The sequence below is a fragment of the Sminthopsis crassicaudata genome, chromosome 2 (assembly GCF_048593235.1).
Source record: "Sminthopsis crassicaudata isolate SCR6 chromosome 2, ASM4859323v1, whole genome shotgun sequence".
In the NCBI taxonomy this organism is placed as follows: Eukaryota; Metazoa; Chordata; class Mammalia; order Dasyuromorphia; family Dasyuridae; genus Sminthopsis; species Sminthopsis crassicaudata.
The window spans coordinates 583,458,259-583,478,823 of record NC_133618.1 but is presented as its reverse complement, the minus strand read 5'-3'; the positions used below and the strand labels follow the sequence as shown (position 1 = coordinate 583,478,823).

Sequence of the window (20,565 nt, the reverse complement as noted above, 5' to 3'; positions counted from 1 at the left end):
TCTGTCATGGTTCTGTGTCCCTCCCAAGACTGTTCTGACCACCTGTGGGTAGAAATACAAATAAATGAAATTCAAGCACAAACTTTTCCATATTTTTTTCCTGAGAGCTAAAGACTACACTAAGGCAGAGAGTAGTCTCTGCATGTGGGAGGCAGCACACTAATTAAGAGGCCAGAAAATATAGATTTGAAAAGTAAGCCAAGAACCCACTGCCTCCCCCTCGTAGCTCTCACATAACAGAAGTTAACTACTGGGCTTGTCAGCATGAGGGATGTCAGGCAGGCTTCTTTTCTTCTCTGATGGTGATGGATAGCTGAGGTCTTGTCTAGAGAGATCAGCAATGGATCCAATCGATCAGCTTTTCTGAAAATGGAAAAACACTCCATGCCTTTAACCAACAATAGCCAGAGCACTGAGATAAAGTGATAACACTTTAAAAAAAAAGTCACTTTACTGTCCAGCCTGTAAATACAACAAATTCTAATGATATTTAAAAATCCCCTTTTTACCTGCCTATTTCAGAAAATCACAAACTTTTATTTTTCCCTATTTCTGAGGACATGTTAACCATTGAATACTTAATATTTCTTCAGGAAATAAGAAAAAAAATTAATGTGAGAAGGCAAAGCCTGAAAAGGTTGTTTTACAAAGGAGCTAGCCTCACCATACATTTGTTTATCTGTCAAGTGAGATTGATCAAAAGTGTGTGTGTGTGTGTGTGTGTGTGTGTTCACATGTGCATTTGGGTGCAAGAGCTTGTGTGCACACACACAGGGGTACTTTACCAAGGACAAAGCAATAGGAAATTGAATCAGTAAGAGATAATATAGCAGTATAAAAATAAGCAGGCAAATAGTGACTGAGAGGCAGGAGAGTGGAATATTAGAAAAATGATAAAATAAGTCAAAAATAGTCATTTTGGTGATCACTGTATTAATTTTCCATTTCAAATCAATTTATCAGCTTGGTGTCACAATGCACTGAATGTCAGCCCCAGAGTCAAGAAGACCCCAGTCCAAATTCTTCCTCAGACATTTACTAGCTGTGTGACTCTGGGCAAGTCACTTAACATTGTTGACCCCAGTTACTTTATCTGTAAAAATGAGTTGGAGAAAAATAAAATGGTGAAGTATTATGGCATTTTTTAAGAAAACCCCAAAAGGGATCACAAAGAGAAAAACATGACTGAAATGATTATATAACAAAAACAAGCTAGTCAATAATAAAAAAAACAACAACAAAGAACAATTTTCATCAAGCATTTTACACCCTAATAGAGTACAACATGAATCTAGATAGATGAGTAAATATGAACTCACCTGAGGAGAGAGAGAGCACTAAAAGCTTAGGATATTAGGGAGAAAAAATCTTCCTGCTGTTTAAGCTAAAGATTCTTAGAAGTAGATAGAATTATAAAGCATATACATTCTAGTCATAGGACAATTTTTAATGTTTTAAGTTCATGTCTATGTATCTCCCTTTCAGGTCAGTGATGAGATCAAACAGGGAGCCAGACCTTGTGCATCTGGAGGCCAGGACTGTGGATGGTCGTAAGTACCCCCCAAACCATTATTATATTAATTGAATCACTCGTTGGGGGAAATTATTGTGGCAAAATGTTGACTCACTTGGACATGAATTCTTTTCCCTATTTTTTCCAAGTCCTGATTTTTCTTGTGATAATAATGGGGCCTCTATTTAGATATCTCTACTCCAACCCATTTTGTGAACATCTTTCTTGGGAAGTAGAAAAAAACTAAACACATGGAGTTATCTAACTTATCTGCATGTTAGTAACTCAGGCTCACAGGCTCACAGGAGGGTTTCACTTTGATACAGAAATTTTAAATAAGGTTTTCTACTGGTATTCTTAGTTCCATAAACAGTAGGTCCATTCAATGCCCAGTTTCCTTTGTAGGGATTTCTTCTTCCTCCTTGCATTTTGCTTTTCATCTGATTCATTACTTTTAATTTACTCCTTCTGGGGTGAATTAGGAAAGCAGCAGCAGGAGATAAAGTTCTATGGAGGAAAGGAGAGAAAGGAAAGAAGGAAAGAAGAAAGAAAGGAAGGAAGGAAGGAAGGAAGGAAGGAAGGAAGGAAGGAAGGAAGGAAGGAAGGAAGGAAGGAAGGAAGGAAGGGAGGAAGGAAGGAAGGAAGGAAGGAAGGGAGGAAGGAAGGAAGGAAGGGAGGGAGGAAGGAAAGGGAGGGAGGGAGGAAGGAAAGGGAGGGAGGGAGGAAGGAAAGGGAGGGAGGAAGGAAAGGGAGGGAGGAAGGAAGGAAGGAAGGAAGGAAGGAAGGAAGGAAGGAAGGAAGGAAGGAAGGAAGGAAGGAAGGAAGGAAGGAAGGAAAAAAAGGGAGGGAGGGAGGAAGGAAAAAAAGGGAGGGAGGGAGGAAGGAAAAAAAGGGAGGGAGGGAGGAAGGAAAGGGAGGGAGGGAGGAAGGAAAGGGAGGGAGGAAGGAAGGAAGGAAGGAAGGAAGGAAGGAAGGAAGGAAGGAAGGAAGGAAAAAAAGGGAGGGAGGGAGGAAGGAAAAAAAGGGAGGGAGGGAGGAAGGAAAGGGAGGGAGGGAGGAAGGAAAGGGAGGAAGGAAGGAAGGAAGGAAGGAAGGAAGGAAGGAAGGAAGGAAGGAAGGAAGGAAGGAAGGAAAAAAAGGGAGGGAGGGAGGAAGGAAAGGGAGGGAGGGAGGAAGGAAAGGGAGGGAGGAAGAAAGGAAAGGAAGGAAGGAAGGAAGGAAGGAAGGAAGGGAGGAAGGAAGGAAGGAAGGGAGGGAGGAAGGAAAGGGAGGGAGGGAGGAAGGAAAGGGAGGGAGGGAGGAAGGAAAGGGAAGGAGGAAGGAAGGAAGGAAGGAAGGAAGGAAGGAAGGAAGGAAGGAAGGAAGGAAAAAAAGGGAGGGAGGGAGGAAGGAAAGGGAGGGAGGGAGGAAGGAAAGGGAGGGAGGAAGGAAGGAAGGAAGGAAGGAAGGAAGGAAGGAAGGAAGGAAGGAAGGGAGGAAGGAAGGAAGGAAGGGAGGGAGGAAGGAAAGGGAGGGAGGGAGGAAGGAAAGGGAGGGAGGGAGGAAGGAAAGGGAGGGAGGGAGGAAGGAAAGGGAGGGAGGAAGGAAGGAAGGAAGGAAGGAAGGAAGGAAGGGAGGAAGGAAGGAAGGAAGGAAGGAAGGAAGGAAGGAAGGAAGGAAGGAAGGAAGGAAAAAAAGGGAGGGAGGGAGGAAGGAAAGGGAGGGAGGGAGGAAGGAAAGGGAGGGAGGAAGGAAGGAAGGAAGGAAGGAAGGAAGGAAGGAAGGAAGGAAGGAAGGAAGGAAGGAAGGAAGGAAGGAAAAAAAGGGAGGGAGGGAGGAAGGAAAGGGAGGGAGGGAGGAAGGAAAGGAAGGGAGGAAGGAAGGAAGGAAGGAAGGAAGGAAGGAAGGAAGGAAGGAAGGAAGGAAGGAAGGAAGGAAGGAAGGAAGGAAGGAAGGAAGGAAGGAAGGAAGGAAGGAAGGAAGGAAGGAAAGGAAGGGAGAAATACAGAAAGAGACAAAGACAGACAGACAGACAGACAGGCAGGCAGGCAGAGACAGATAGAGACAGAGAGATAAGTAGTGTTAGTATAGTATCAGGAGGAGGGAAAAAAAAAGAGGAGGAGGAATACTAGCCCTTGGAGACAGAAGACTTGGGTTTGAGTTTAGCCACTACCACTAACTAGTTGTGTGACGTAGGAGAAATTATTTAATCCCTCTGATTCTCAGTTTTCTACTCTACAAAATGGGAATTGTAATAACATCTCTATTTCTAAACTCATGGATTTTTGAAAATTATTTGAAAACTATTTCTATGGATAATGGTTCTGACAGTTTTTTGTTTTTTTTTTTTTTTTGGATTGTTGTTGTGATTGCTAAGTTACCCAGAAAAAAAAGGGAAATCAGCATATCCCTGCCCTCTAGGAGTTTACATTCTGACAATGTACTCATGAGTTATGTAGCTATGAGAGTGTTGTATTTGTATGAGAGTGTTGGGGTTTAAGAGGGATAAATGCTCAAGTTCTTTGCGGCTCTGAATCTGTGACTTTATGGCAGGGTGCCTTTGGGAGGATAGGAGGAATTGGTATGATGTTGTACACTTTTTACTTTCCATGCTTTTCAATACTGCAGACACATTTATTGCATTTTTATAGATGAAAATTCACTTTCTCTCTCTGGAGAAGTAGGCTTGTTCCCTGGCAAATTTAGATTGGGGCAACCTGAATTCTTTATGAAATGGTCATACAGATGACTCTCTTTATCTTGATTTAAAGAGAACACTAAGAAGAATTTATATGGATTTTTTTGGGAATAAGGGAAATAAATTATTTTTGAAATAGTGCCCTCTCCTGTCCTTTGTATGATTTGTCTCTTTAAATAGATTTTTGTCCCCCTGTGGTGGATGCACTTAGTGTGAGTCTCATATGTCATCACATAGTAGACATTTTATTATAACATCCAACCTTGTTTTGTGTGGTTTATGAAAACTCTCTACAAACTTCTACACTGTCCACCATACTTTTCTTATCTATTTGGGAGTTGCTTTATGACCCTTATATGTTCATTTAAGGGAGTAGAGCTGATGTAGATTAGAATTTCATGTTTTGTTACTTGGGGTAATTTATATTTTTATACATAATCATTTTCCCCTTCAAATCTCCTGTCTTTATAACATATAATTGTATTTAATGTGTCTGGAAAACTATTTTATTTCTTTTCTTGTTTTTTTTATTTTATTTTGTTAATCTCATTTTTCTTTTTTTTTTATCAGATTAGTTAAAAATTTATGGGGTTTAAAAAATATTTTCTGTGAATCATCATTTAGTTTTATTTATCAGTTCTACAGTATTTTTATTCCTATTTTTTTATTTCTGTAACTTTCAATAGTTCCCCCTTTCTGCATATTTTAATATGTTGATTCTATGGCTTTACAATTGCATTTTCAGGTCATTAATTCACTCTTTTTCAATTTTGTTAATGCATGTTTTTAGAAATATGATTTTTCCTCTGAGATTCTTTAGCTATCTCTCCAACATTTTGGTATTTTTCTCATTATCATTCTCTTGTATATAATTCTTTTAAAAATAAATTAGTATTGACACAATTTGTCTTTAATAAAGGGATAGTTTATTCTAGTATGTCTCCTTTTCTCTCCTTCAAAAGATCTATCCCATTTATAACAAATAATTTTTTTCATGGCACAAAGAGAAAAAAAAATGAATAAGACTGATCAATGCAATGAAAAATCTAAAAATATGTATAGCATATCCGACTGATACATCTCTTCTCTACAAAGATGTGTGGGTGGGTTGTCTTCTCATATATCTTTTTTTGTAATTTTTCAGCATTGCCTTTTGATCATTTTGTGGATGTTCTTTCCATTTATATTATTATAGACTTGGTGTATATTGTTTTCCTGAGTGTTTACTTCACTCTCTATCAGACAATATGACATTTTCTATGTATCATTTCTTAGAGTACAATAACATTCCACTATATTAATGTATTCTATTTTATTTAGCCATTCTATACTTAAAGGGTTTCTACTTTGTTTCCAATTCTTTATTACCATGAAAACTTTAGTTATAAATATTTTGCTCTTTGTGGGGACAACTTTCTTATTAATGAATTCTTTGAGGTATAATCCTCTCTGTAGAATCTCAGGATCAAAAATTATGGATACTTTAGTTACTTTATTTCCATAATTCCAAATTGCTTTCCAAAATATTGTGCTTATTGACAGCTCCACCAATAATATTTTACACTAGTTACCTTTATATAGTTCATATAACTCTAAATTATTTGCTTTTTATTAAATCTTTTTATTTTCAAAATGTATGAATGGATGGTTTTTTAACATTCACCCTTGCAAAACCTTGTATTCCAAAAAATTTCCCCTCCTAGATGGCAATCAATCTAATATATATTAAACATGTGCAATTCTCCTATATGTATTTCCACAAATATCATGTTGCATAAGAAAAATCAGATTGAAAAAGATAAAAATAAGAAAGAAAACAAAATGGAAGCAAACAACAATAAAAAGAAGTAAAATATTATGCTGTGATCCATACTCAGACCCCACAGTCATCTCTAGGTGTAGGTGCCTTTCTTTATCACAACATCATTGGAACTGGTCTGAATCACTTCACTGAAAAGAGCCACATCCATCAGAATTGATCATTGTATAATCTTGTTGCCAGGTATAATGATCTCTTGGTTCTGCTCATTTCATTTCACACCAGTTCATGTAAGTCTCTTCAGACATTTCTGAAATCATTCTGCTAATCATTTCTTATAAAACAATATTCTATAATATTCATATACCATAACTTATACAGCTATTCTCCAACTGATGGGCATCTTCTCAATTTCCAATTTCTTCCTACTAAAAAAAAAAAAAAAAAAAAAAAAAAGACTGTAATAAACATTTTTGCACATGTGGGTCCTTTACTCTTCTTTATGATCTTTTTGGGATATAACTCCAGTAGAAACACTGCTGGATCAAAAAGTATACTCTGGGCATAGTTCCAAATTGCTCCTCAGAATGGTTGAATCAGTTCACAACTCCACCAACAAAATATCAGTGTCCCAGTTTTCCCACATACCCTCCACCCATTCATCATTATCTTTTTCTGTCATCTTAGCCAATCTGAGAGGTTGTGGTGTATCCTCAGTAACTCTAACATATTTCAATGGCTGATTCTTTGATATACTTATTTTATAGAATTCTATCATTAATTCTTCATTTACCTATTTTTGGATTCTCAATAGCATTAATTTTGTTGTTTTATGGTGTGTAAATAATTCATTTATTATTTCAAGTGAAGTTATCAAGCATTTATTAAGTATCTACAATATTCTAGATACCGTGCTAAATTCTAGGGTTTTTTTAAGGTCATTTTTTCATTTATTTATTGCCTCTTTGGAAATTAATATATATTTTGTTTTTGTAAAGGTATAATTTTATTCTGAGAAAGTTACTTTAAAATGTTTCTTCAGGTAAATTTATTACTTTTTACTTTTTTTTAGCTCTATAAAGTAATTTTTGACATTTATATTAAATATTTCAGAGATTGTTCAGATTTAATTTTCTAATTATTTTATATCTTCCTTATTTGTTCAAATACCTATTGTTTAACATTAGCATAGAAACAAGTAAAATTTATTTAATTTTAACTCTTTTTTATTAATAATTTTACTTAACTTTCCTTGGGACTTTTTTGTTGGATTTTTGAAAATTAAGTTTTCTAATCACTTCTAAAAGTGATCTGTGATTAGAAAATTCTAGTGATTAGGAAAAAAAACTTTGTTTATTTTGCATAAATGTCTGAAATATCTTTCTTTTAAAGAATATCCATCATTTTCATTGGCTATCATATATTTTTTTCTTTTTTTCTCTGCTCAAGAAAGTCTTTAAATATTGGAATAGGAAAAGGAAATCTTGATGTATGAAGCATATTATTTCAACATGAAGTCATAATCATGATGGGTTATATGACAAGATAATATTTTGTTATTTTAGCATTTCTGCTTAATGGAAACTCAACCTTTACAGAGATGCTGTTGCCAGAAAACAGAAATCAAGGACCAAATTGAAAATCTCTTATTATTGTATCTACCTATCTGATGTATTGAAACTTGAACTTCATTATTAATTAAGAACATAATATTTCCTTTGTTATAACAATGGAGTAATCCTGGGTAATTTACATTGAGATTTTCTACTCAGATTGGCTACTAGTATATTTCTACTAAACAATTTAATTCTTTTTGGGTGCTTGCAAAACTTATTTTTTTCACCATTGAAATTCTGAAATTTCAACTCTATAGACCTTTAAGTTTCAAGCATGAATTTTTTTTTCTAGTGATGAGCAATGGGGTAATTCAATTAGTGCTTAGTTTTCTGTATTTTACAATTATGGGCATTTTTTTCCTGTAACTTTTTTTTTAAAAATCATGTCTTTTTTTTCCTGCAAGACCACAATTTTGGTGATCTAAATGCTACCCGTTTTCAATTTTTGTGCCTTTGACTTATTTTAAATTTTGAGGGCCAGAGGTGGGTTGTTACCATCTTCTTTCACTCCCCCCTCCAGGTTCGCCACCAATTGCTTCTAGCATTTCTAGACCTTCCATTCTTTGTTTTCAGATATATAATACACAAATATGAATATTCCAAGAACACAGATCCCTCCCTTTTAATTCTTACCCTAGTCATATCATTTTCTTCTCTCTTTCAGAGACTGATCAGGCATAAGGCATACTACTTTACATTGTATTTCTTTCCTTTTATGCAAAAGATAGCATCCTCAGAAACTAAATCTGGGTGAAAATTCAATAAAAAGGATTTAATTTGAAAAATTAATCATGTCAACATAAACCTAAAACCTTCTTATCAAATAATCTATCCATTGTAATATGGAATTCAGTAGGTATTTAGTATACACTTGTTGAATTGAATTTAATCTAAGCACAATACCTGGTTAATATATTTTTAAAAGAATAAATATAATTTTATAGCTATTTTCCTCTCTCTAGGAAACAGATTAGCAGTTCAGTAAGTGGCCCAGATGAAGGAAAGAGAAAAAGCAAAAAAAGCAGCAGGGAAGAGGGAGTAGAGATGTCAGAGAGGAAGGTGTTAGTAGATGTAGTTGGCAGGATTTGTGAGATCATTTATCAAAATCAAACTCAGGGCTGACCAGTTGCTGCTGGAATACCAATATCTTTATATTGTCTCTCCTCCTTCTAGTTTCTTGATTTTTTTTTTTATTTTTTTTCTCCGCTCAAGAAAGTCTTTAAATATTTGGAATGGGAGAAGGAAATCTTGATGTATGAAGCATATTATTTCAACATGAAGTCATAATCACGAGTTATATGACAAGATAATATTTTGTTATTTTAGCATTTTCGCTTAATGAAAACTCAACCTTTACAGAGATGCTGTTGCCAGAAAACAAATCAAGGGCCAAATTGAAAATCTCTTGTTATTGTATCTACTAAATACCTAAAAAATCTCTGATCCTTACTTAGGGTTTGCTTTTGAGAGTTCAGCCTGGCCCAATTATAAATCTCCCCATCCTTTGATTTAAACATCATGATTTATTACAGTTTATATTGCAGCTCATACATTTTAATGATTTGGAGAAGATCCTGCTCCATTTCACACATCCACATCTTAGGATGAAGTGATAGTGGCTACGTAGAAGTATTGCTGATTCCTTTGAAATTAGTGTGCCTAGCATGTTACTGTTGTGTCAGAGATGCTACTCTTACTTGTACTCTCTGTCTGCAGAGGGAGGTGTGCTGAAAAGAGCAATCTCAGATATAATCCATCATGGACAGTATTATTAGAAGATTTTGATCAGTTATTGGAGGTGACATTTGCCATTGGACCCAGTGTTTATCCAAAGGCAAACTCACAAATGAAAAGTGTAAAAATGCCCTCTTCTCTGAGGTAGGGGGGAAAATGAAACAAGAAATTTGATTTTAAGATGTGTAAATCATAGACATATGCATATATATGAATGTATTTTGCCTTTATCATTGTCATTATCTGTGATTATCTTGTAATATATCTTGTAATATATAGATTACAAGAATCCGAGCTATGTAGCTTGTACTTTATCACTTCTTCCATTGACTTAAAAAAATATCCTTTCTCCATTGATGAATCCAGTGTATCTGTAAGTGTTTGAGCAGTGGTACCAATTATTGCTGGGAAATCACAGGAGACAATTACTCTTTTTCATGTACTTTGACTTGAGATGAATAATCTTCTCTAACTTTCCCCTGTTGCTAATCTCTTTCACTTGCTGAGATTCATTGGATCAACCCTTCATGGGGGAAGTTTATACCCTGTGGTTTTATTGCCACTTACATTGGAAGTCCTTATTTAGACAATGTTGCTTGAAATAAAACCCTAACTGGAATTCACAAATCATTCCTGATGAAAGAAGCTGTTCCCTACTCATCCTCATGTATCCAAGTATACAAGAAGGACAATTTAGAAAATGTTACATATTCGCTTCACCTATTCAACCTGGTTCCCATCTTCCATGGTGTAGACATGTTCTTTCATTTGTATGGTAACAGAATAACCAAAGTGCTAAGAAGATATAAAAGTTACCTCAGTTGTCATAATCTTTCCATTCATTTAGCTTGGGGTTATTAAAAAAGTTTTTTTAACTTAGCCTTCAAGGGCCCCAAAATTATTTCATATGCTTCAGTCAATCAGACAAATATTTATCAAGGGCTTATTGTGTGTCAAACACTATATTAATATAAGCAAAAAGAAAGATATCCCTAGTCCTTGAAGGTGCTTACATTTTAATAGGGATGAGGGATGGAAGATGGAGGTGTACAACAACTAAAAAGAGGGGAGGATAAAAAGGAAATAAAGTACCTGAATAGGGTTATAATATTGAAATCTAGAGTGGGAGGCAGAAGCAGATCCGGAGAGGTATCGTTGGCCTGGGGTCCTTCTTCAAAATGATATTCCAGGAATAAATTAGTGAGCAAAAGGGCACAGGGACAGAGAGGTAGGTAGTCCATAGTGAGAATATCTTCAGCATTATATTAGTAAAGAATGATATTTCTTCCAAGCCATTCTTCAATTGATAAATGGCCAAAGAATATGAGCAGACAATTTTCAGATGAAGAAATTAAAAGTATGTCTAGTCATATGAAAAGGTGCTCTAAATAACTATTGATAAGAGAAATGCAAATTAAGACAACTCTGAGGTATTACTACACACCTCTCAGATTGGCTAAGATGACAGGAAAAAGACAATGAAGAATGTTGGAGGGGATGTGGGAAAACTGGGACACTGATGAATTGTTGGTGGAGTTGTGAACCATTCTGGAAAGCAGTTTGGAGCTATGCTCAAAGAGCTATCAAATTGTGCATACCTTTTGACCCAGCAGTGTTTCTACTGGGATTATATTCTCAAAAAGATACTAAAGGAGGTAAAGGGACCCACATGTGCAAAAATGTTTGTGGCAGCCCTTTTTTTAGTGGCAAAAACTGGAAATTGAGTTGATGCCCATCAATTGGAGAATGGCTACATAAATTATGGTATATGAATGTTATGGAATACTATTGTTTTGTAAGAAATGACAAGTAGGATGATTTCAGACAGGTCTGGAGAGACTTACATGAACTGATGCTGAGTGAAATGAGCAGAACCAGAAGACTATTGTACATAGCAACAGCAAGATTTTATATAATGATCAGTTCTGGTGAATGTGGCTCTTTTCATCGAGACCAGTTCCAATGATCTTGGGATGAAGAGAGCCATCTACACCCAGAGAGAAGCCTGTGGAAACTGAGTGTAGATCACAACATAGCATTTTCACTCTTTTTGTTGTTTGCATTTTACTTTCTTTCTCATTTTTCTTTTTTATTTGATTTTTCTTGTACAGCAAGATAATTGTATAATTATGTATGCATGTATTGGATTTAACTTATATTGGATTACTTGGTATCTAGGGAAGGGAGTAGGGTGAAGTGAAGGATAAATTGGGACACAAGGTTTTGCAAGAGATAATGTCGAAAAATTATCCATGCCTTGCTTTTGAAAATTAAAAAGCTTTAATAAAATAAAAAAATGATATTTCTCTGTAGAGATATTCTATTTCACAATGAAAAAAACACGTTCTCTCACCTTAACCTTCCCCATTCTGAAAAACTACCATTACACCATTCACAAAAATTAAATGCAGTCATTTTGATATCTGGTGGGAGGGATTTCTTTGTAAAGATTATTATCATTCCATTCAATGTTTATTGAGGATTTTGGGGGAAAGGAATAATTAGGGGAAATATTGTTGGGATTTGAGAGCTTAATACATAAAAGACTGATAGGTCTTAAAAAGAAACGGGATTCTTTCATCTTACTATCATTTTTTGGTGAAGATGTATTAATTGACTTCTCTCTTGTTTCATTCACAATCCTGATGACTTGTTTCATCAAAACATGGAATTCTAGCCACTACTCCCCTATACTTGTTGCTTCCATAGTTACAATGGAAGCTCTGTATGTCTATTGATTGATCCAGTCAATCAGTAAGTGTTAAGTATTTACTATGTGCTGGGCACTGTGTTAAGCACTCTATATAGAAGAAAGGTTTAAAAAAGAGGCCTTGCTTTCAAGGAGATTACACTCTAATTGAAGTTTGAAAAAGTAGACACTTAAATAAAAAAAAATATGAATACAAGATGAAGTTGAAATAATCAACATATGGAAGATACTAGCCTTACAGGGAATTGGGAATGTCTTTTTAATCAATTCAACTGCTCTATCATTCTTACTTTCTTAGGCCTACACATTTCTACAGTGGGGAAAATATAGATCAATAACAAACATTTATTACAGTTATTCTTTTATTAGATAGCCTTCTTATAGAAATTAGAAATTAGGGATTTTAACTGGGACTTAAAGGAAGCCAGGAAAGTCAGGAGATGGAGATAAGGATGGAGAAAATTACAAACATAGAACCAATGAAAGGTTTACAACCAATATAGCCAATTATATTACCAATGAAAATTCAGAGAGCTTCATGCATGTAAATGCTTAATAAATGCTTTCATTTCAGTCATTCATTCATTTACCTCCTAATGCACCTAATCACTTAATTTTTAGGAAGTTCTTTTCTGATTTGAAGCCAAAATTTGCTACTTTGTGCCTACTATTACTTAGATTTGTACTCTCTAGAGCAAAATAGGAAAAGTCTAATCTCCCTTCTCTGTGTTAGCCCTTCAAATACATGCAGATTAATAATTCCCTACTCAGTCCATCCTGCCTTTCCCATCTCCTCTATTTTCTTCTTATCCAGTCTGATCATCTTCAGGTTCTTTATTGAATTCTTGAATGCTCATAGATTCCTAGAGCTAGAAGGAATAATGGGCAACAGTTGAATTCCTGATCCAGAAGGATTTTAAATTTTAGTGCTGCAGCATGATTAATGTGGAAATATGCTTTATATTATTGCACAAGTATAACTGTAAAATGAAGGAGGGGAAAGAATATATAATCTCTATAGTCCCTTCCAATTTTAATGATCATTTAATTGTTTGAACCTTAAAGGTCATATATACTATTAAGACTACGTTTTACTTCTCTGTTGTTAGGCATTGGATGTACATCATATATATGTATAAATTATCTTGCAGAAGAAAAAAAATATTAATGGCATGTTGCCCCTGCATATCTTAATGAAAAAACAGACTCAGAGAATTTTTTAAAATTTTTTAAAATTAATTTTATAATTATAACTTTTTGACAGTACATATGCATAGGTGATTTTTTTACATTATCTCTTGTACTCCCTTCTGTTCCGAATTTTTCCCCTCCTTCCCTCCACCCCCTCCTCTAGATGGCAGGCATTCCCATACATATTAAATATTTTATAGTATATCCTAGGTACAATATATATGAGCAGAACCGAATTTTGTTGTTATTGTTGCAAAGGAAGAATTGTATTCGGAAGATAAAAATAATCTGGGAAGAAAAACAAACAAAAAAAATGCTCACAGTTTACACTCATTTCCCAGTGTTCCTTTTCTGGGTGTAGCTGATTCTGTCTATTATTGATCAATTGGAATTGGATTAGCTCTTCTCTATCTTGAAGAATACATCCTCATACAGTATCATTGTTGAAGTGTATAATGATCTCCTAGTTCTGCTCATTTCATTCAGCATCAGTTGATGTAAGTCTCTCCAAGCCTCTCTGTATTCCTCCTGTTGGTCATTTCTTACAGAGCAATAATATTCCATAACATTCATATACCATAATTTACCCAACCATTCTCCAATTGATGGGCATCATTTTCCAGTTTCTAGCCACTACAAAAAGGGCTGCCACAAACATTTTGGCACATATAGGTCCCTTTCCCTTCTTTAGTATTTCCTTGGGATATAAACCCAGTAGTAGCACTGCTGGATCAAAGGGTATGCACAGTTGCATAACTTTTGGGGCATAATTCCAGATTGCTCTCCAGAATGGTTGAATTCTTTCACAACTCCACCAACAATGCATCAGTGTCCCAGTTTTCCCACATCCCCTCCAACATTCATCATTATTTGTTCCTGTCATCTTAGCCAATCTGACAGGTGTGTAGTGGTATCTTAGAGCTGTCTTAATTTGCATTTCTCCAGACTCAGAGAAATATCCTTCCCTATCACATATCTAATTAGGTGCAAGTTTTATAAATTTTACCTCTACAATAACTCTTGCCTATTCCCCTTTCTCTCTACTCATGGTCATCCCTGTAGCTAAGGACTGCTTTCCTTCCTGCCTAGACCACTACATACAGTAGTCTTTTCACAGAGCCCTTTTCTTAGAGTGCCTTCTATCCAATGAAGACCAAGATTTCATGCTATTTACCAGTCATTTTGCACAAACACATGTGTGTATACATATATATATATCAATCAATATCACGTATACATATATACTTACATGCACAAATTTACATATTAAACATGCACATAAACAAATCAATATGAATATTATATCAATATATATGTGTATACATACAGTATAAATATTTAACAATCAGTTCATGTAATTATACATATACATATATGTACATACACACTATAAACATATACATATTTATGTGTATAAATATACTTTTATTTATTCATTTATATTATTTATGTGTTTAAAATACATTTAATTTACTTTGCATTACTAATGTCATGTCACTTTCTTAAATATGAACAATAAATGAAATAATTTAATCCTAAATTTATAGTATTTGCCAATTTACTAGGATTTAAGGATTAAATGGAAAACTTGACAAATAACTTTCATGAGCTAGTATGAGGTCATTCTAGCAAACCACTGGGTGTGAATTATTTACCCTGATAATTTAACAATCAGATCTATGGAGAAATGGTTTCAGTTAGTTCTTGCACATAAGCTGCATCTACTGCAGTGGTACTGGAAGTATGCAGGCCCATAAGTAGTATGCCATAAAAATTGTGTCCTGGCTCAAAAGAAGGGGCAGTCTGGATCTGATTGAGAGAACCAGGGTGATCAAAGTTAATATGTTAATGAAATGGTATGCCAGAGACTAAATGGATCCTGAAATCCACTATCTTCAGTGTCCAAGTTTTTCTGTTCTTATTACTACTTTGATTAGGACTGAAATCCAAGTTTCTGATTCCCTTGTTTAGTGTACTTCTCTGATTACACCAAAACTGTTTTTTTTTTTCCATAGCTTTCTAGGAAATTTTTAACATCTTTGATGATGCTTCTTTAAAAAAAAACAAAAAACAAACCAAAAAACAAAAACAAAAACAAAAAAAACTAGAAACACTTCAAAAAGTGTCACCTACCCCAGCATTTATTTTCTAGTATCTCTATAACTCTTCCTTACCCCCCAAATAAAAAGAAAGAAAAGAAGAAGAGAAAGAAAAGAAAATGTGTTAGACGAGTCTTTTGAAATTCATAATGGGATTGAGTTGTATCATTAGCTATCTGAGAAGGGGGATTGACTTGATTTTCTTTTTGCCCCCTTCCTAGGTATGCAGCAAAGTTTCTTTAAGAGGAACTGGTTATTACATTATTCAAAGCAGCAGCTGTTGTAGAGGGTGAGAATGCTTGAAAAGAGAAGCATAATGTCCTAATTACCTATGGCAAGGAAAACATCTGTGCAGAAAAAGTAATGAAATTAATTCTGAAGCTTAGCAGTTGCATATATTAATTGACGTTAATTAATGCCAAATTACAAGACACTTCCTATGGAATCACAGCATATATCCACAGGAATTGAATATGGAAAGAGTTCATCATACTTAATGCTATTATGATGAGCCTCAAGGGAAATAAGAGTGATTGGTCTCTCATTATGAAGTACAGCCAATTACTTTGTATTTCCATTAGGAGGAGAAGGGAACCAAATTGGGAGCATTTTACCATAGGGGCAGCTATTGAGCTATTCCCTTAGAATCGATCATTTCACTTCTAACTTCACATTGAGTAAGAACTGGATATAGGGCCAAAGCCCTGGATCTTTCTCCCAAGAGCTGCTTGAGGAATTCTTATACCCTATAACAAGGAGCATATAATTTCAGGGAAATGCATTTTAGGGAATAGGTAAATAGTTTTAACCATTCAGCTCAGTTTTGCAAGTAATTATTAAGTACATGTCAAGTACAAAGTGTTGTGCTTATCAAGAAAAAAGAAACAAGACTGAGAACTCCTCAACCTAAAATTTTTGGAGAAAAGAGATAGAGAACATGGGCATAAAGAGGAAGGATAACAGTGATTAAGATTAAGAACAGAGAAAAGAATTTGAGGAAGGAGAGAACTCTAACAACTAGGGAACCCTAAAAAGGAAAATAAGAATTCCAATAAATCTTTCATATATATGACTCAGCTACATATGAAAACGATTTAAAAAAAAGTTTTGAGTTCTAAATTCCATTGCTCCCTTCCTCTCTGCTCTCCCCTTCTCTGAGATGATATGGACCTACTTTGTGTTCTAAAACATAGAAAGAGAGGATGCATCCCAGCCAAGAGAAAAAGTAGCCATTTTGCATGGAAATTTTTATTAACTATAGTACACCCTTTCTTACTTTCTTATCCACAAATAGCTTTTCCTTGATTTTTCAGGATCATGGCTATTCAAGTGCTAACAAAGATATTATCTCTATGAATAAGTCACTTTCCTGATCCTCAGTTTCCTTATTTCTAAAATGAAAGGACTAAATTCAGTGGTTAATCTCTAAGGTTCCTTGTTGCTTTAAATTTCTGAACAACTTGTAATAAATTGTTGCATTGTAATATTATAGAAAAAGCAATATGGTATAGTGGAAAGAGACTTTAAGTTATTAGGATGATGGTTCAGTTCCCAACTGTGGCTCTAGGTAAATCACTTAATCCCCATATGCCTCAGTTTCTTCATTTGTAAATGAGAGATAATAACTTATCTAATCTATATTATAGAAGTTTTGTTATTTTTTGCGACACCTTCTAGGTCTGCTATATAAGTTTGTTTTCTGCCTTTTAAGTGACAGGATGTGGTGTTTTTGTTTTTTTTTTTTGAGTTGTCTGGTTGACTTTTTATAGTTGTTCTAAATCTTTATTCCAAGTAAACCTGTCAATTGTCACTTTGTTTTCATTTTCCCTTTTTAGTTGGGCCCTTTATTCTCTTTCAATTTGCTTCTTCTGATATGCACTAGATTTAGTTACCAACTAAATCAATATAATCAATTTAATAATAATTTATATTTATTTTATAATTTTTATATTTATTTTATAATTTATTTAGTTACCAACTAAATTTTTTTATATTTATTTTATAATTTATTTAGTTACCAACTAAATCAATATAATCAATTTAACAAGGATTAATCTAATGTAAAATTATAGTCTGAATTGGCACTTGAAGTGTTCATATATGATAGATACACGAACTTTGTGTTATTTATTTCTAAGATTTTTTTTCTTTCTTCCTGATTTCCACCTGAGCTCTACATATGTAAGATATTGCTGTAAATAGTAAGACAATATTCTAAGGATATGAAACTGAGTGTCGAAAGAGAGAAAATGGTAAAGACAATTGGCTAAGAATCATTTCTAAAACAGGCATATTTAGGGCAGGTTGACCATCAAGCCATTTTTAGGTCTGCTTTTTGAAAGAAGTAGACATTTTCTAGTTGAAAAGTTGATTGGCATGATTCAATTAAATTAATTTCATTCCAATTTAACTTTTTTTTATTTACCTTGTGTGTATATAGCATTCTCCTCACCACGGAAGATAAAAGATAAATGAGAAAGAAGAGCTCACACCTGCATGAGGTCTGCAGCATTGAAGGGAATTTTCAGCCTATATTATAAATTAGAATCTGATCAGTGCATAGAAGAGATAGAAGGACAGTAAATTTTTAGAAGAGAGAGAAATCATTTGTCTATGAGAAGACCAGGAAAGACGTTGTGGAAATAAGAACTATTTCACAGAACTTTGAAGTCTGAAATTGGGTCCTTGGAGAATGAGAAAGATCTCCACAGTCAGGGTATACTTAGAAAGCTGGATAAGACAGTCAAGTGTGATTCGGTGCATAAGTATTGTAGGGATCTAGGCAAAGAAAGATCATTAGGCATTGAGTGTTGAATTGGTTCCCATTTAAAAAAAAAAAAAAAAAAAAAGACGCTTTTGGTGAGAAATTATGAACCCTGATTTCAGGACTAGAACAAAAAAGAAATCGTTCACTGGGACTAATTGAATAAATCAGAAGAGAATTTACCTTTAGTTCCTCACCTTGGGCTTGTGAGTTAAGTGAGGAGAAAAAGGACTGATGGGGCACATAAGCATTTTGTAAAGATGCAACTGCAGAAATATCTTTCAGAAGCTTCTAATTGGTTGGATAGAACATATGGGCATGTTTCCCCCTTGTGGCTGACTTCTAGAGTGCAAGGGATCCTTTCAGTGGAAATGTTCTTAGAAAAAGTTTTGCACATGTGGAATCTGGAAAAGAAATCTACAGAGAATTCTTTTTTAAAATGAAAGGGTCCCTTGGTAATGTTAATTGCCACCCAATCTTTCTGTTTTGAAATTTGGGAATTTCATGTAGTTTGAAATGGAGTATACATGTATATTATATTGTATATTATGTGATTAATATTATATGCTACATCTCAGTTTGTTTAAAGCACTTCAGAAAGCAAGGGGTATATGGAGTAAAAGGAAGAATTGTGATACTGCTGGTCGTGAAGGTCTCCTGATGTCTTATTTAATAGAACTGTCAAAGTAGAAATGTCCTTATTTTGGTTGTACTTGATATTGAAGGCAGAATTCCAAGTGAGTTTCAAAATCTTAGTTTGCTCATTTTTAAAATGTAGATAGTGTACTCGAAGGTCCCTTTCCTCCTCTTCTTCCCTTTTTGTTATGGAGGGGGGGAAATAATGTCAACATATCCTTATTATGGATAGTGTGACAGTAACTTAGCAATTGTGTAGGGGTCCCCCTTTTTATCCCCACATGTTCAACCAATAGTGAATTTAGCCTGGGAAAGAATGATATTCATAGAAAAAACCCGAAATCAGCAAAAGCTGTCCATTTCTGTGTACTCCTGTTTCTATTTCTTACTTTCCTCTGTCTATCTTCTTGCCTCTCCTACTCCCTCCCTCATCCCCACCTCACAAAAGGAATAATTATTCTGACCCAAGAACTGTGACAATCTACTAGGTTAAAAAAAAAGAATATTTGAGCTATGAGTAGAATTGCTGAAGGAAAAGAAAGTAGATATATGATGAGAAAAGAACCCAGAGAATAGATAGCTATTGGTCTTTGGTGCAATGTATTTTTTTTCTTATTCTTTTTTGTTCATCCCTTCTTTCCTTCCAGATTCACAGTACTTAACCTGCCGGATGCAGAACTGCACTGAAAGCAACAGAAATAAACCTTTCCCTGGCTACATTGACCCCGATTCTCTGATTGTTCAGGATGATTACGTTTTTGTTCAGGTGTGTAGTATCTACTTCTATGCTTGATTTCCAAGAATTTTTTTTTCACTCACATATCCCCTTTGCCATTTGTCCCTTTACTCCCTTGATACACTGAAGGATCCTTAAAAAAAATGTGATTTTCATTGAAAGGCTGAGTTTAGTATGTCAGTTTCCAAATCATCAGAATACTAATTAGCTTCTTCTGAATGGACCTAGAGGACCTTATCACCATAAGATCATAGGGATACTACTCATAGCATCAGGAATAGAATCTGAATCTACCACCAACTTCCTCATCCTGTATTCCATTGCCAGCTCCCTATTATCATCGAGCTGGGCAGATATGTCAGTCTCTTGCTATCAGGAGTACAGCAGACCAATCAGCCTTTTTTTCTTTAAAAAAAAAAAACAGACTGAGGGAGAGACTGTGAAACAGCTAGAAGTAGTATAAGGGGAGATAGAAATTGACAGAAAGAATGTAATCAACCATTATTGTCATGCATTATTATTAGGGTAAGGAGAATTTAGATGAGATAAAATAAAGCAAGTTTCTCATCGCAAAGAACAGTTTTTGAAATTAGGATTTCATTTGGAAGGCCAAATTTTCATTTGAAAGGGCAAGAAAGGCCCCTTATCATATTTTTGCTTATTGCTGTGTGCAGCATTCATTTGGAAGAGGGATTTTTAGAAATGTTTGGGTTGTAGATTAAAAGTAACCCAGTAGCTTTTCCTGTGCTTAATGACAAAGGGAGCCTTTAACTGAAAATAATAATAATAATAAATAATAAAAAAGATTTCAATCAAAGGAGCAATTCTCAATCCAAAATGCACTTCTACCATAAGTAAGGCAATGTGCTAAACATGCAGAAAATAAAGCTGAAGTTTTTTAAATAAAAAAGACCTCTTAAATTTATATTCATGTTACCTAATTTTAATTTTAATAATCTCTGTCCCTAATTTTATGAAGTTCATATTTTACAACATGAGTTAAGAAGATATAAGGAATGTTTACCAATGGCTTTGACATATGTCATACTCTCATTTTTTAGCCTGCATATGTTTTGTTACTTTATCATCTGATAAATTTATCTTCCAGATAAACGTAAATTCACTTCTAC

The 20,565-nt window shown here is 34.6% G+C and overlaps 1 protein-coding gene across 1 annotated transcript in view; it reads left to right on the top strand.

The window, feature by feature from the left end:
* The window catches only part of SORCS1 (sortilin related VPS10 domain containing receptor 1), a 726,370-nt gene that overhangs the window by 542,279 nt on the left and 163,526 nt on the right, over positions 1–20,565 (top strand). Inside the window, 2 exon segments of the mRNA XM_074295531.1 lie at positions 1,486–1,550; positions 19,347–19,465. Of these exon segments, the coding sequence (XP_074151632.1) occupies positions 1,486–1,550; positions 19,347–19,465 (184 nt within the window).